Source organism: Cornus florida, unplaced genomic scaffold, assembly GCF_030987335.1.
Source record: "Cornus florida cultivar Cherokee Brave unplaced genomic scaffold, ASM3098733v1 CherokeeBrave_3.0.0_Hap2_Chr06, whole genome shotgun sequence".
Lineage (NCBI taxonomy): Eukaryota > Viridiplantae > Streptophyta > Magnoliopsida > Cornales > Cornaceae > Cornus > Cornus florida.
In genome coordinates this window covers 86,644,839-86,662,819 of record NW_026775576.1, presented here as the reverse complement: position 1 = coordinate 86,662,819, position 17,981 = coordinate 86,644,839, and the positions used below count along the sequence as shown (strand labels likewise).

The window sequence follows — 17,981 nt, the reverse complement described above, 5'->3', positions numbered from 1 at the left end:
TAGGCATTATTTCCGGTAATGTCACTTTAATAAATCTATATAAAATGAAAATCGATAAAAACCAAATAAATGAATGCACAATATAATTCTCAAATATATATATATATATAGCAAATAAATTTTAAGAAAAAAAAAATAACCTAGATTTATATTGGACTGAAAATATATTTAAATAATATTTAATGATACATATTATATATATCATTATATTATGATACAAATTATATATAATATTATAATAATGGGTAAATAAAAGAAGTTGAACAAGAAGAAGAGTACATGTTGTTGCAATGGTTTTTTTTCCAATATAAATCTAAGTTTTTTTTTTTTATGAAATTTATTTGCTATATATATATATATTTGAGAATTATATTGTGCATTCATTTATTTGGTTTTTATTGATTTTTATTTTATATAGATTTATTAAAGGGACACTACAAGAAATATATAATGCCTAATTTTTTTTTCCAATATAAATCTAGGTTTTTTTTTTGAAATTTATTTGCTATATATGTATATTTGAGAATTAAATCACCTCCCTCCAATAGTTAGTTAACAGAAGTTAGTTTTACCCCCCTCTAATAGTTGAGGGATTTTTTTGAAAAAAAATAGAAAAGGGAGGTTTAGTGAAAAATACAGATAAAAAAGGGGAGTTTAATGTAGTTCACCCTAATATCAATTTATATATGTAATACAATAATTTGTATGGTAAAAATAATTTGTTTCTATCCCTTTCCTTCAAAAGAAAAAATATTTTTTAAATATTTAAACAAGAAACTGATTTATTTTATTATTATATTAATATTGGGCTCACGTGCATGCATGGAAGCCAAGTTCAAACAATCAAAACTTTAACTCATGGATGCAATTAATTTTCAAATTTTTAACTCAGCCATGTTCAAACAACATAATTACGACAGTGATTGGAATACTTTAATTTATAATTTTACATCTCAAAATGTAAGACGGTCACTTTTACTTTGATATGAAGTTGACTTTTGATTTTTGTAACTAAGTTGTGTTGAATATTTTTGAAAAATTTAGCATAAATTGGATTGTACTTTTTATAAAGCACCAAGAACGATTTTTGCTTGGTGCGTTTTTAACCTTAATATATTTGATGTGCTTATCGTATGATTTTAATATAAATTTCACACTCATATGAGTTTTTTTACTCGTGTGAAACCTTATGTATTAACGGCCTCACATTTTAAAATTCACCTAAGGCCTCTCAAATTTTTGGGAATTTCAGGGCCGACCCCGCATATATATTATACATATGTATTATATTTATATATATGTATATATAGAGAGAGAAATTGAGGGTTAGATTTGTAGAGAGAGAGATGTTGGTTTGATCTAATAAAATGACTTGTAAAAGTTAAAAAGGTAATTTCATGACAAAAACAGATCAATTAACAAGTCAAGGGTGATAATGTGGGTAACAATGTTAATTTATCTATTAGGGGTGTCTTTGTTAACTTTATTTATTTATTTATTTATTACAAGGCAAGAATGGTTAGAAGTTAAATTAGTGCTGACACTCCAACATTCACCAAAGGAACTAACCTATTGAGCTATCGAGACATCTGTCTTTGTTAACTTTATCAAAACTAAGAGGTGTCATAAGGGCGGCTCAATCTAATTTAATTGGGGCTTTAGTCGAAAAATAAAAGGTGGCCTTTTCAACAATATAAATGAAAATAGTTACAAATCACAAACAAAATATACAAATATATACATACATACATATATATACACACACACACACACATCCACTTATTTATAATAACAAAAGTGAATAAAACTTTAAAGAAAAATAATCTTAAAACCTGATTTAGAAAAACCAAATCCAATACTCCTACAAATTTTCAATCTTCCCCAAATAGTATATAATGAGGATGGATCGAAGAAGAAAGTTAACTGTAAACTTGTAATGAGAGGGGGAGGAAAAAAAATTGTTAAAATTTTTTTTAAAAAAATAAAATAAAATAAGATAAAAAAAAATAATATGGAAAATTTTCACCACTTCCCCAAACAATAATGTTAAATACATATTTAATATTTTACTGTTGGTGTAACTAACCCAGAATTTTTTTTTAATACTGGTGTAAAAAAGGTGAATGAGAGAGGAAAAGAAAGAGGGAGAAAAATTATTTAATGATACAAATTTTTGGTCCTGAAAAAAAATAAAAAAATAAAATAAAAAAAGAAAAGAAAAGAAAAAGTCATATAAGGATATAAAATTTTAAAGCCGGTTCAATGGAATGAGGGAAGAGAGAGAAAAGATAAAAGAAAAATAAATAAGTTATTTTAGGATATAAATATTTGAGGGCCTAATATAAAATCCAAATGATGGAGTTGGAGAGAGAAAAGAAGAAAAAAAATTATTATTTTAGGATATATAGAAAATAAGTGATTCTAGGATACAAATGTTTATGGCTTAATATAATTTTTTTTTGTATTCATTAGAGTTTAATAATATTATAAAATAATTATACTGTAACTAAATAAAAATTAGTTATATAAGAAAATTTTAAAATTTTTGGTACATGGCATTTGCTAGCTTACGGGACCGCCTAATGCCTATGTGTTTCAATAAAATATAAAAGCCCTAGAATCGAGCAGTACCACATTGGGTCTCTCTACTTCTTCAACAGAGACGACGGCCATGGGAGACTTGACGGTTAATGTGGAGGCTATGGAAGATTGTAAGACTTACGATGCGTACACCTTGTACGTCTCCGGGAAACAGCGTGTTCTCACAGTTGTTACTCGCAACGGCCAGGTTGCGAAAAAGTGGCTCGATCAGGTCCTCAAACACTCCAAGAACGGGAGGATCGTCGTCGGATTCTGTGCCAGTATTTGGAACGGCACAATTGCCAATGCCTACGATCTTCTGAAAATCTTCACGGGATCTCAGTGCCTCTTGTATATTATGCCGGAGAAACCATATTCCCCGACTCCGAAGTTTGTTCAGACTTTTTTCGAGAATCGTCGGGTCACGGTGGTTGGGTTTGATATGGTTTCTCTGGCGAAGCACCTGGAAGATAAGCATCAGATCAAAGTTGCCAATGCTGTGGAGGTGAAGGCCGATGCTGTGGAGGTGAAGGATATCGAAATGGTGAAGACTGTTGGTTCACTCATACTCCAAGATCCTAGGTTTCTCTGACCGAGGAAAAGGTTATTTCGTCAACGCTTGAGAGTTTTTTGTGTTTTTCCACAGGCTACAAAATTGTTTCCTCTTCTTCTTTAAAGAAGAAATGAAGAAGATGTTCATAAGTTGATTAGGTGTTTGTGGAATTGATCACATAACTGGTTTTGGTTTTATATGGATCGAGTTTTAGATGAAAATAGGCCGGTTATTAGTTTTTTAAATAACTGGTTTTGTTATGTTGAGTAGATGAATTCAGAACAATGTTAAGCAACTTTTTCAATTTTATCAATATTATCTGTACTTTGGTACAAATTAATCTCTGGATCTTCAATTTGGTTTTATACATATATATTAGATTCCTCATTCTCACTATGGTGCTTGGTGCTATTTTGGTTATTTTTACTGCTTTACAGTATTCTTTTTGTTGGGAAAATAGATTTTCAGTTGCATACTTGCATAAAAAAACATGTACTCTCAAGATAATGTTAACCTATATAGTTAGGAACAATTTGTGAGACTAGTTTACAGTGGATTAGGGACAGGAAGGAATTTGTGAGACTAGTTTACAGTGGATTAGGTACAGAAAGGTTGATAGATAATAAAAGAATGGTCTTGTAGACCCTTAAGATAAGTCAATAGTGTTGGAAGCTTTGTTTCGTTTTGGTGACAGAATCATTAAATTGAGAAATAATTCTTAAGTGGATTCAGCACAAGCTGACTCTTTCTAAAAGAGGGAACAGTGGGGTTCACAACCGCCCTTTTGTGAGAGAGAGAGAGAGTCGGATTTATGCCGACTCCGCTTGTATAGCAAACAACAAAATTTAGGGTTCATCTGGTCCCATTGCATTCGAAGTTTCCCCCAATGTTTTTCACAAAGCACTAGAAAAGAGTTTGTCATTAGAATCAAGTTATTCTAGGATTTCTTGAAATGATATAGTGACTGGACATGTTCTCTTTGAGGTAGCTTGAGTATGAGGTACAAAAATAGGATATTCTTTGTAAAACTAAGCAGCAAAACACAGTAGATAAGAACTGCTACAACCACCACAGAATCATCAAGAGATAGCTTGACTTTGTAGGACCCATCCCCATTGATGATGAAGACTGTCTTTGCCTTACTGAATGGCTTGAATCAACCAATAAATTTTAAATCTTTTATCAAACAAAGCCCCTGCTCAACAACCAACCATTCTGAAACCATTTCTTAACATCACTTCATTCCTCATATGCATTAAAAAAAAAAAAAAAAAGAAAAAAAAAAAGAAAAGAGAGAGAGTAGTGTTAAGACAATAGGAAAAAGCATATAAAACATGTAATAGTGAGCACAATAATAGTAGCACACCCAAAAATAAATGAATTCAAAAAGAGCAAAACCCTCTTAAGAATCTGCCTTTGGGAAAAACATTACAAACCAAGAGCTTTGAGCACCAAGTCCTGCACATCTTTCCATCCCCTGTGACCCTCATCTTGATTTAGAGTGGAGAAACTTAGGAACTCCGTTAAGGAATATACAATGAACCAGGGAAAAGAACGAGCTCTTGTTCAATGAATTTTCTTTTCTCGTCATAATCAAAGGGGTCCCTGACAAATTCCAATTGTCATGCCCCAACTTCTCTCTCATTCATTGAATTCTTGAAATTTTTGAAAGTAAACCTTAAACCATTGTTTTTTGGTCTAGATAAAGATGTAGAAATGCACTGCTAAACAGGCCTAACATACTGCCTTGGCTGCTTCTATCACAGCATCCACTGTTATTCCAAACTCCTTGTATATCTTTCCAGCTGGTGCACTAGCCCCAAACCGGTCAATCCCAATTGCCTTACCCTTATCTCCGACAATTTTTCCCCACCCAAATGTTGTTCCTGCCTCGATACTAACCCTAGCTGATACAGCAGCTGGGAGTACACTTTCCTTGTATTCATCTGACTGGTCATCAAACAACTCCCAAGAAACAAAAGACACAACACGGACAGTCTTTCCACCTTTCCTGAGCTCATCACCAGCTTTGGCAGCAATTTCTAGTTCTGAACCGGTCCCAATTAAAATAACATCTGGCTTATTGCTTGTAGAATTGTCCGAGATAATGTAACCTCCTTTCTCAACTCCTTCAATAGATGTTCCTGGAAGCTGAGGAAGCTTTTGACGGGAGAGGGCAAGAATTGATGGTCTCTTTCTGTTGAGAACTGCAACCTTATATGCACCTGCGGTCTCATTTCCATCAGCTGGTCGGAGCATTAGGATGTTTGGCATGGCACGGAAGCTTGCCAAATGCTCAATAGGCTGATGAGTTGGCCCGTCCTCTCCTAGCCCGATTGAATCATGTGTCATCACATAAATAACTCCAGCTTCACACAATGCAGAAATCCTCATGGCTGCCCTCATGTAGTCAGTGAAAACAAAGAAGGTTGCACAGTAGGGGATAAGACCAGGGCTGTGGAGACCAATCCCATTACAAATGGCACCCATTCCGTGCTCCCTAACACCAAATCGGACATTACGTTCTTCAGGGGTGGCCTTCTGAAAGTCGCCAAACATTTTCAGCAATGTCATGTTGGAAGAAGCAAGGTCTGCACTACCACCAAGAAGCCCAGGAAGAACTTTTGCAAGGGCATTAAGACACTGCTGAGACAGATTCCTGGTAGCATCAGCAGGACTTTCTGGAGTATAAGTCTGAGAAAGGGAGATGAAATAACCATGAGAATAATCCAAATTCATCCATAATAATTTTATAAAACCTACATGCTTGTGGAATAAGTAACTTAACAAACACCACTCACCGGAAGTGCTTTTTCCCAACCAGCAGGAAATTCACCAGTACTAAGGGACTTTAATTCTGCTGCTTCTTCCTTGTATTTTTTCTCATACAGTGCAAACTTGGCATTCCATTCAGCTTCAAGAGCAGCTCCATCTGGAACATGGCGGCTCCAGTGCCTGTCAAACACAAGAAGCTCATAGTAAATTCTAAGACTAAATCCTAAAGGCATCATGTAAACGTAACATTATAAAACATTTTACTTCTTAACATCCTCCGGCACATGGAATGGCTCGTATGGCCACCCAAGGTTCTTCCTTGTGGCATCCACTTCCTTTGCACCTAATGCACTTCCATGAACACTATATGAGTTTGCCTTGTTAGGGGACCCATAACCAATCGTAGTTGTCACCTGTATAAATCCCGAAGTCAAGAAAAGCAGAGAGCATAAACCAGAAAAGTAAAAGCTTAGTACAAAATTTTAAGTTCTCAGGAATCATGTGGAGAAAAGACCTTAATCATAGTAGGTTTGTCTTTGACAGCCTTAGCTTCCTCAATGGCAGCACGAATTTCATCATATCCAGTGTTACCATTCTTCACCCAAATGACATGCCACCCAAGCCCCTCAAAACGTTTGTCAACTGTCTCAGTAAATGCAATTTCCGTGTCACCGTCAATGGAGATGTGGTTGTCATCATAGAACGCAATGAGCTTGCCAAGTCCCCAATGCCCAGCAATGGAGCAAGCTTCATTTGAAATTCCCTCCATTTGACAACCATCCCCGAGTATCACATACCTGAAGAAACACCATTATCGATAAGTCAGAAAAAATTAAGCCAATGCATACATTATATTTAAGCAGGTGACAATAATATATCGAGAATAGAATGCAAGAAGATATACGTGTAGTGATCAACAATCTCATTGTCAGGTTTGTTGTATCGAGCAGCCAAATGCTTCTCTGCCAGGGCTAAGCCAACAGCATTAGCAATACCTTGACCAAGAGGGCCTACATAAAGAGTATAGATTATGTGAGCATATAATGTTGAAATCTAAGAACCTTTTAACGTAGGCAATTAATAGTGAATTAAGCGAGTTCAGGCTCAATAAGCTAACCAGTTGTGACCTCTATTCCTGGGGTTTCAAAGTTCTCAGGGTGACCAGGTGTTCTGCTTCCCCATTGACGGAAAGATTTCAAGTCTTCTTCCTAGTTTATTGAACATAAACTCAAAAAGTATTATGAAGTGAACATATTATAGAAGGGTATAATTTTAGAACAACCAAGGGGAAAATGGAATAAGAAAATAAAAATCACATTAATCCAATTAGACATCCGAATTCATGTTAAAACTTGACAATTGGTTTGCAGTTTTGCACCCTACTTCAACATGATTTACCTTGGAATTTTAGACAATCTGTCACCTAGTTTAACAATCCTGATTCATACTAGCTAAGAGGTGGCTAAACAATGTGTAACCTTCTTGTCTTGGACCTAGCATATACAGACTCTCTCAATAAATCAACCAAATTTAAACAACTTAACATAAGTAACCAAACAAGGGTTGAGAACGTGTTATCTACTCTTTTTTTCAAACAATTACATAGTATTACCTGCTAATTAAATACTCGGTAATGATATAACTTACCGAAATAGATGCATTCCAACTTATTTGTCCGTAACCAAAAGCAAATAAAAACTAACCCCAATCACAACACATTTAGACCCAAAAATATTTTTTATAAAAAAAATAAGTGAAATGAACCCAATTGAGAAGTTATCTAAAGATAGATTTTACCAGAACACTGTCATAGCCAGCTAGATGAAGCAGAGCATACTGAAGCATGCACCCGTGCCCGGCCGATAGCACGAACCGGTCCCGGTTGAACCAGTACGGGTTCTTCGGGTTGTACCTCATCACCTCATCGTACAATATGTGTCCCATCGGAGCACAGCCCATGGGCAGACCTGGGTGACCCGAATTCGCTTTCTCCACAGCATCGATCGCCAGGAACCGGATCGTGTTGACTGATTTCTCGACCAACATAGTGTCTGTTTTCTCAATGGTCTCAACTGCAGACCTCACAGTGGCGCGTGATCCTACGCGCCGCCGGTGAGTGGGTGTTGGGAGTATGGATTTGAGGGTTTTGGTGCCGGAGATGGAGCTGAAGTTGAACCCAGACAGAGCGAGACGGTCTGCGGAGTTCTGGGGTGAGCCATGGTGGAGTCTAGAGCGAGAGAGGAGGGCTTGGGAGAGAGAGAAAGAGGATGAAGTAGCCATGGCGAGAGAGAGAGAGGAGCAACGACTTATCTTCTCAATTTATCAACTATATTTTGGTTGGTTACTATGGTTAGAGAGAGAGTAGATGAGAGTCTCAACTATATTTGGTTGGTTACAGAGAGCAGATGACAACGAATGTTTGAAGTAGTCTTTCCGGTACGCGCGAGATCAATCGGAAATGGGACCGTTAGATGGAGGAGAGGCAGTGAATCGTAGCCGTTAAGTTTGGGTAGGAAATGATTGCCTTTCATTCTTCTCTAGATTTTGTTTGTTTATCTTTTAGCAATCATTTCATTTTTGGGTTTTAAGCTTTTGTCATTTGTTTCTCAGTCTTATTTTTGAAAAAAAAGAAAAATAAAAAGAAAGAAAGAAAGAATTTATAAAAAATACAAAGCAGAAGAAAAATACCACTGAAATTCTTTTAACATGGTAAGAATACATTCACATATTAAAATTTTCAACTTTCTTAACCAGTGAAGAAAATATCACTAAATTATAACAAGAGGACTATTCATTATTAAAAAAAATTATAAAATGTTTTAAGAAATTAAGACAACAATATTCCTAACTAACAAAAAAGTTTTGGAAGTAATATGAAATAATAATATCCAAAAAATAATTGTTGCATCAGTCAGAAAACTTACATTCTTCTTGTAAAGGAAACTCCATGAACTATAGGGGAAAAAATGGTTTCATATATTTATATATAGGATGGAAATGTTGGGTTTATAAGTACAGCTTTTTTTGTCTCACATGTACGGAATAATTATTGAAAAACTATTTTAGAATAATTTAAAGGATTTTATCATATAATGTAACAAGAGGCTTGTTATTAAGTTATTCCTTGGTGTTTCAAAAAGAAGTAAAAAAACTAAACAAGAGTCTTGTCATTAAGTTAATCCTTTGGTGTTTGGAAAGGAAAAAAACTAAAAAATCCTATTTCTTCACGATTGTATCAAAAGGCACATTCTTGTATTCGTTTTTTTTTTTTTTTTTTTTTTTTATTCGCAGTTTGTGTATTCCTTTCTTATAGAGTAGTAATGCTATCAACAAAGTCTTTTACAAATAAAAGTCCTCAACTCTCTTTATTTAATTATTAAATTAAATAATTTTTTTAATTTTTTTATATATCTCAACAAAGTGCCTCAATTCAATAATTAAATAAAGAGAATAGCTCGTATCTCTGGTCATGGGTTAAACTACCTACTATTTCAGTTAGAGAATGAGGCTGGGCCGAGTCATGAGTCAATTACCCAGTTTCTCCTTTGTAGTCCCACATCGAGTGAATGGGACGTAGCCCATTATGCTTGGATTACTTTTTGGTTAAGGATATATATATATTATGGACCACCCATTGTAGCCCAATGGGTTCAGGATTTCATTTAAACAAACTTTTGAGCTCGGTCAGTAACCACATACATTGATCTCTCGTCTCAGAAAAAGTGTTTTTTTTAAATAAAAAAAAATTAATTTTTTTAAGAGAATAATTTTTATTATTTTTTTATTATATTAATAGTGAATGAATTATCAAATTTATAATTAGTTCCACAACGATGTGATAGTTTATTTTTTATAGGTTAAATGCATGAAGCTTTATTAGTTAATAAACTTTGAGGAACCAATTAACTTCATTATATGATGGATAGTTTGAGAAAATTCTTTTATAAAATTAATTATTATAATAGAAATATATCGTATATACATACATACTCACACATACATACACAAACATTTTATGTGAAAACGAAGGAAAATATAATAAGGTTTGGTGTAACTTGTAGAAATGAAATAGACCAATTACATGTTAAATCAAGCAATATTTGACAAGCGACATGTCTAATCAAGTAGCATCACACATTATTTTCCTAATTAATGGTGTTGTTACTTTTATCTTTGGAATTTTGTAATCATTCACGTGAAACCACAATATGTTGCTTGTCAAACTTCCACTAAATAAATTAAGGAAACCATGACTCAAGCAAAATAAATAAATAAAAAAGAAAGTCGTTCGAAATTCAAAACAACAGAACAAACCTAACATTTGTCACAAGTAGGACTTGTGAAAGGACTAGAACTAGATGAGCCTTTTAAATAGACATATGATTAATGAGTCACGGATGATCTGTATCCTAGAGAATTGGCACTTCATTGCTCTCATTTCATACCTATGTGGCTATGTGGTTACAATTATCTATGCCTATGATGTAGCACTAGGCGTATAATTAGCTAGTGTGTGTCATCTTACGAGAATATAGTATGACGTGGATGTAGCGTAGATTTGCAAAATAAGCCATTGCCAAAGGGAGGAGGAATAGAATTCTACAATTTCCTCTATTTTTTGAAATCTTATATTTCGTTTCTTTTTAATTGTTCTTACCAAACAGACAATTAAAAAGGGACAAAGATGTAATTAGTTGAGAATCTTTTAGCCTATTTTCTGAAATCTTTGATATTGCAGATGAGATGCTTATGGATCATCGATTGTATTCGTACATGTTTGTGATATGAACAATACTCCTATATCGTATGATGCTACGCCAAATTCCACTTCAACGGGTCCTACTCCTATCCATATTTTTTTTTGTCTTTACAAATTTACCATGGGCTGCGAAGTGAAAAAAACCTTTCAATGTGAGTGATGGTACAAATTCCCAAGCTCTAGCTTGAGTGTTTGGCATTTCAAACTGAGAGTGTGTAGAGTAGTAGCATATGATGGCCTATGGCATGTAATTATATCCCAAATGTCCGCATATAGACGAATATATAGGCCCAAATTCCCGCAACAGTGTGTTTGTCTCAACACAGACACATAGAGATAAGCGCGTGACCTTTCAAGAGACATGTCAGCGCACGCGACTGGTGTTTCGATTCGTGTCTACAAAACCAGACAAAAGGTCAGAGTGTGACCATACAAACCGCCAAAATAGAATCCATCAGCAATTGTGGGACCCAAAATGTAACCAAAAAAATAAAAAATTGTTGTTATTTTCTCTCTTTTTCTTTTGCCTTTTTCAGGTTCAATTAATCTCACTCTTGTGGTAAAGTATAGATCCATCTCTTGCAAAACATTATCCTCTGGCATTTCATTTTGTGTCACGTTCTACATCAATAGATAATAATTTTACGCAACCTTTTATATATATTTACGGCATTAGGATGTAATGTGATGCGCTAATAAATGTAAAAAAAAAATAAAAAAAAAAATCTTACCTTTTTCAGATAAATTAATTTCATTCTTAGCGGGAAAGTATAAATCTCTCTTGCAAAACATTCTTTATTGGTGCATTTCATTTTGTGTTACATTTTATGTCAATATATAATAATTCTACACAAACTTTTTTATATGTTTATTGCATACGACGTAATGTGATACACTAAAAATTTACACTTGCATAAGAGAAGATCTTAATAAAATCTATTTAATTCAACAAATGAAATTAATTAAATAGTGTTTGAAACATTCCCAAATCTGTTACTTGGATCCACCATCAAAACTAACAATTTGAGTTTTAACATCATTATTAATAGCCATCTATTTGTCCTTTCAGAATCATCAGTGATACCAATTAATTAGGTTTATCATCCATAAAGTGCCACTATTGTCTAATTAGTATATTGAATTATACATGTGCTTTTGAATATCCCATGAAAGTCTTAATGGTCATTCCCACCAACATAGCACATCACAGGGTCACAGTAAATCATCTATAGATCTAATGCATGCATGTGTGGTCTTATTATTATAATTATTATTCTTATTTTAAGGTGTAGCTAGAGTTGATGATATTAAGAGGATTTATTGCTAACTAGTGAAGGCTTGTACAAAAAACTTCAAGGGTCAGCTCCAGTGATGAAGTCCTATAATTTAGAGTCTCATCAAACATTAAGTTTTAAGTTTAAATTATCTCGAGTATGATTAATTCGTTAGGGACTATGACTACGGACATAGTTCGAGCTTTATTCAATTCTTATAAAGGAGTCGCTTTGTACGAGTTCCGTAAATTAGTTGAGACAAAGTCCAAACAACTCGGTTATTGATAAAATAAGAGAGAGAGAGAGAATGTACAAGCAGTTTTCTATATAATATATCAAATGTTCAATGATCCACATCCTAATGCAGGTGTGTTGTTGCATGGCAAATTGCATTAAACTACATTAACTTGGAGCGTTTTGTAATAAATTCCCTTTAAATTATTATTTTTTACTAAAAAAAACTCTCAAATTAACTGAGAGGACTACTTTTTGACTTATTGATTAGTTGAAGGGAGTTTTTTTTGACAAAAAAATAAATATAAAAATTAAAAGGGGATTTATTACAAAAATGCTAAGGAGGTTATGCAATTCATCCTTAGTATTATTATTATTATTATTATTAAAAGGGGATTTATTGCAAAATGTTAGGGGGGCTATGCAATTCACCCTTATTATTGTTATTTATAAATAAGGTGTAGCTAAAAGTTGATGAGATTAAGAGGGTTTATGGGTAGTGAAGGTTTTTGTACATAGGCCAAGCAGTTTGCTATTTAATACTACATCAAATGTCCAAATTGTTGAATATAAATGATCAAAGGGTCCACTTCCTAATTGCTCTCATCTGTCACAAAAATTAAAAATGTGAGTTGGGAAAAAAAAAAAATGCCCCCAACTCCTAGGAAAGATGTTTGTAAAAGAAGTCATAAAATGGAGGTTGGGGTGGGTTGAATTGAATGTAATGGCTTGCTAACTATTTAGAGAGTTAGGAATTTGTAATTATTAACCATTCAATTTCATTTAATTTTTGGTTGGTGGTTTAAATTTCTGAGTATAGGTTGCAGGCTTCAGTTATTTTTCTCATCAACTAAAAACCTAATTTCTCTGTCTTCTTCATTTTACCAACATACATGTAAATGTATGGGCTCCAACCCCGCACCTCATTTATGAGGGAAAGAAGATTATAATATTGGGCTAATTCTTTTCTCATATGTTTATATCATGCCATTATTTTATTTCTCTTATTTTATCAAGTTGGGAAGTAGGAACTTGAGCACGGACATATTTATTTGGAGAACTGAGTTTTTTTATTTTTTATTTTTACTAATTAACCCACTGGCTAATGATAAAAACAAAAAATAAAAATCTACTAGAAAAAATATAGAAGGTGGCATCCCAAATTTGGTTAGATTAGGCCAAGAGAATGTTTGATGTCCATTCTTAGTTCTAAATATCAAAAACTTTTGAACTGGTCCAATCCATATAATGTGAACGGTGCAATGTAAATAAGGGTAAAGTGCAAAAAACTCCCTTAAACTATATTTAAATTTACAAATAATCTCCTTGAACTATATTTTATGCATAAAACCCCCTAAACTATCTCATTTTGAGGCAACATACCCTAAAAACTAAATTATATTTAATTAAATGACCATAATGCCCCTTCTTATTGAATTACATTTAATATATTTTTCTTATCTAAATAAATTATGAAAAAATTTATACTAATTTGAAGAGATATTTTCCATTAAATTTGCATAAATTTACCTTTAATTTTTTTAATTATTTATTTAAATAAAAAAATTTAGTAGAAATATTTTTTAAAAATTAATTAATTTTTTAATTTTTAATGAATATATTACACTAAAATAAGGTATTTTTTTCATTCAAAAGTATTTTATTAATTTTTCATCAATATAACGTACGAAAAAGATGATATTTTTTTTACGATAAAAATGTTTAAATTGGTTATGATACGTTTTATTATAAATAATAAGTTAATTAATTTAGAAAACGGTAGTTACAAATCCATTTATCTAATTTTTTTCATTTTTATGATAAATTGATACTAAAAATAAATAAAAGTAATTAGTATAATTAATATTTACATAAGAGAAAAGATAATAAAAATTATTTAATAAGAAGTGAAAATTTTAATGAGAAAGGGTAAAATAGTCTTTTGTGATAAATTTATCCTTAATTACACCAAATCAATAATTCAGGACGGCCATTTTTAATTCAAAAGAGTTATCTGCAAAAAGGTAATAATTTTTTTTTTTTTTTTTTTTTTTTTTTTTTTTTTTTTTTTTTTTGGCAGTTAACCATGTTAATTATAAATGTGATATCAAAGCAGTGACGACCATGATTGTAACAGATTTGCCAAATGGCAACATTTGGATTGCGATTTACAGACCCAGACTGTAGTTCGGACCACACTCTGTACCCTCCCAAGAAGGAATCTGCGGACCCCACATTATTCCCATATTACCCTTCTTACCCATTTCCCAGTCTCACATATATATATATATATACAAAAAGTGATCACTGATATATTTAGATCGGACGACCATGATGAAATGATGTGCCCCCTAAACCTTGACTTTGTAGGCCCCACCTTACAGCTAGACTTTAAGAATCCATCTGTCCTCCACATACCCGCAAATCAATGGCATACCCACTCAAAATTTTAAACATACAAATTATACATATATATATACACACAGCCTCACTCTCACTGCATTTGTTAATTGTCACTCATCCTCTACTAAAATGTGCCAAAACTGTGTCCACCGGTCTCCGGCGCCACCGGTTCCGGTGTACCGCACCCTCATCGCAGTCTCTCTGTTCCTTCTAATCAGTCCGGTCATCGGGTGGCGTCCATGGGCCAATAAAAAAATCAACGCCTCTGATCTAGAGTTTGGAGGGTCCAAGAAATACGAGGGTTCATCTGAGTTTGTTCGCTTGAGGTACCACATGGGTCCAGTGCTCACGGCCAATATCACCGTCCATGTGATCTGGTACGGCACGTGGCAGAAAACCCAGAAGCGGATTATCCGGGGTTTCATCAGCTCGTTCTCGGCCGTTGATTCCAAGCCCCCCTCCGTCTCCGGTTGGTGGAAGACCGTTCAGCTCTACACTGACCAGACCGGCGCTAGCATCTCCGGTTCGGTGGTGCTCGGTTCAGAGAAGAACGACCGGTTCTACTCTCACGGCAAGTCGCTCACGCGCCTCACCATACAATCGGTGATAAAAAGCGCCGTGACGGCACGTACGCACCCCTTGCCTATCAGCCCCAAGAATGGAGTCTACTTACTTCTGACATCTGATGACGTGTACGTCCAGGATTTCTGCAGACAGGTCTGTGGGTTCCACTACTTCACCTTCCCGTCCATCGTGGGGTACACGCTACCGTACGCCTGGGTGGGCAACTCTGCCAAGCTGTGCCCAGGTATGTGCGCATACCCATTCGCCGTACCTGATTATATCCCGGGGCTGAAGGCGCTAAAGTCACCGAACGGTGACGTTGGGGTGGACGGAATGATCAGCGTGATTGGTCACGAAATGGCTGAGCTGGCGACGAACCCTCTGGTGAACGCGTGGTACGCCGGTCAGGACCCTATTTTCCCGGTAGAGATTGCTGATCTCTGCGAGGGTATTTATGGTACTGGAGGTGGTGGGTCCTACACGGGACAGATGTTGAAGGATCATGATGGGGCCACGTATAATATGAATGGCATCAGACGGAAATTCTTGGTCCAGTGGGTTTGGAACCATCTGTTAAAATACTGCACTGGCCCTAATGCACTTGATTAGTAAAATTGTTTCTTTTGTGTGGACTTTATCGTCCTTATACATTTTGGGTCCTCCTTTGAGATTGCCAAGCCACATTAATCATGATTAGTTAATTTAGTTAAGGTTGTTTAAAATGTTTAGTATAGTAGTAATAATATTGGTATACTATTTTTGTATACAAATACCTGTTCCCGCCTTATTCGAAGTATTCATTGTCTCGAGGATACTTTACTACCCTTTTAGATATTTTCGCTCACCGACCATTACCTTGAATATATAGACGGTTAAACTAAACTCCTAAGAGTTGTGATGCTTCGATCAGGTGCAGTACAACACGGTCATCGTGTACACACTTGTATTGTATTTTGGGCCCGTACAAAGTTTGGCACGAATTATATGAAACTCAATATTCTCTCAGTCTTAAATTAAGTGTCGCCGTCACAATTATCAAATGTGACACTTAGGGCCCGTTTGGAAAGTGTTGTGTAGTGTAGTGTAGTGTAGTATAATACTCTAACCTAGAACATAACAAGTATTTTGTGATTCAATATTCTGAAATGGGAACAAAACATGTTTGGGATGAAAATTTGAAGTGAGAATTTTGGAATAAAAATTATTATTATTATTATTTTGATGATTAAAATAAATTAATTACAAAGCTTGATTAATTCGCAAAACAAGAATTATAGAGCTTGATTAGTTGATTTAGAAAAAAAATTAAAACAAAACCCATACACACAGAATTGCAACTGCAGAGAGAGAGACTAGAGCAATTGGGAGGCTGAAATGATTTGCCCTAAAAAATATATTGTAGAGTTGAGAATGAGAATAGAGATGGAGGCGTTTGGGAGACTGAAATGATTTGCCCTAAAAAAAATTAAAACAAAACCTATACAAGTTGCAGTTGCAGAGAGAGAGAGCGAGAATAGAGATAGAGGTGTTTGGGAGACTGAAATGATTTGCCCTAAAAAAAAATAAAACAAATCCCATACAAGTTTGCCGTTGCAGAGGGAGAGAACGAGAATAGAGATGGAGACGTTTGGGAGGCTGAAATGATTTGCCCTAAAAAAAATTAAAACAAAACCCATAACAGTTTGCAATTGCAAAGAGAGATATCGAGAATAGAGATGGAGGCGTTTGGGAGGCTGAAATGATTTGCCCTAAAAAAAAATAAAAACAAAACTCATACTCACGATCTGAAAAAAAAAAAATTAAAACAAAACCCATACTCACAATCTAAATTGCAGAGTTCAAAAAAATTGTAGATTTTGAACTTTTGATTCTTGTAGATTTTGTAGTTTAATACAGATTGAGGCGGGTTTTGAACTTCTGATCCTTGTAGATCTTGTGTTTGTAGTTGCAAAGAGAGAGAGGGAGCCAGAGTTGAGAACGAAAATAGAGACGGAGGCGATTGGGAGGCTGAAATGATTTGCCCTAATAAAAATTATCTCCGCTATAGTAAAAAAGATGGGCCTGGAACAACATAGAACACCAAATTGTTGTTCCACCTTTTGGGCCAAATAGTGGATGTATTCTGAAAGTGTTCCACTACTGTTGAGAATACAACAAGACCGGTCAAATAACATGTGTTTTGAAATGGGCTACTATAACACTGTAAGGAATAACACAAAACATGGTAGAATAAACACTTAATTTGGTAATAACACAAAACATGGTAGAATAGTTCCAGAGTTGAGAACGAGAATACAGATTGAGGCGGGTTTTGAACTTCTGATCCTTGTAGATTTTGTGTTTGCAGTTGCAAAGAGAGAGAGGGAGCAAGTTCCAGAGTTGAGAACGAAAATAGAGACGGAGGCGATTGGGAGGCTGAAATGATTTGCCCTAATAAAAATTATCTCTACTACAGTAAAAAAGACGGGCCTGGAATAACATATAATACCAAATTGTTGTTCCACCTTTTGGGCCAAATAGTGGATGTGTTCTGAAAGTGTTCCACTACTGTTGAGAATATAACAAGACCGGCCAAACAACATGTGTTTTGAAATGAGCTACTGTAACACTGTAAGGAATAACACAAAACATGGTAGAATAAACACTTAATTTGGGAATAACACAAAACATGGTAGAATAAGCACTTAATTTGGGACTGACGGAATACAAAACTTCCTAAACTCTGCCCTTATACACTATGCACTAAAATAGTACTATCCTCCTCTATCTGGGAGGTACAGATGTACCACTTCTCATGTCTATAAATCACCTCTGCACATGCATTTGTGAGAGTGTGACA

The 17,981-nt window shown here is 34.5% G+C and overlaps 2 protein-coding genes across 2 annotated transcripts; one reads left to right on the top strand and one right to left on the bottom strand.

Annotated features, from left to right (window-relative positions):
* Positions 1 to 4,438: 4,438 nt before the first annotated feature.
* On the bottom strand, positions 4,439 to 8,310 carry LOC132312584 (transketolase, chloroplastic). The gene is made up of 7 exons (XM_059811003.1): positions 7,706 to 8,310; positions 7,026 to 7,116; positions 6,813 to 6,918; positions 6,423 to 6,705; positions 6,173 to 6,321; positions 5,935 to 6,088; positions 4,439 to 5,827 (listed from the first exon to the last, which is right to left on the bottom strand). The coding sequence occupies exons 1-7, from the start codon at positions 8,186 to 8,188 to the stop codon at positions 4,868 to 4,870; spliced, it is 2,226 nt and encodes a 741-aa protein (XP_059666986.1). The 5' UTR covers positions 8,189 to 8,310; the 3' UTR covers positions 4,439 to 4,867.
* A 6,295-nt stretch (positions 8,311 to 14,605) lies between these two features.
* Positions 14,606 to 15,973, top strand: LOC132312583 (protein EXORDIUM-like 3). Its single transcript, XM_059811002.1, has one exon. The coding sequence runs from the start codon at positions 14,708 to 14,710 to the stop codon at positions 15,749 to 15,751; it is 1,044 nt and encodes a 347-aa protein (XP_059666985.1). The 5' UTR covers positions 14,606 to 14,707; the 3' UTR covers positions 15,752 to 15,973.
* Positions 15,974 to 17,981: the final 2,008 nt, after the last annotated feature.

Excerpts from the sequence above, each read along its gene's own strand:
- LOC132312583 (XM_059811002.1), top strand. The coding sequence starts at position 14,708 with ATGTGCCAAAACTGTGTCCACCGGTCTCCGGCGCCACCGGTTCCGGTG.
- LOC132312584 (XM_059811003.1), bottom strand. The coding sequence starts at position 8,188 with ATGGCTACTTCATCCTCTTTCTCTCTCTCCCAAGCCCTCCTCTCTCGC. Across the intron at positions 7,117-7,705 it reads CTGGCTATGACAGTGTTCTG|GAAGAAGACTTGAAATCTTT; the intron begins GTAAAATCTATC and ends TCAATAAACTAG. Across the intron at positions 6,322-6,422 it reads ACAAACCTACTATGATTAAG|GTGACAACTACGATTGGTTA; the intron begins GTCTTTTCTCCA and ends GGATTTATACAG.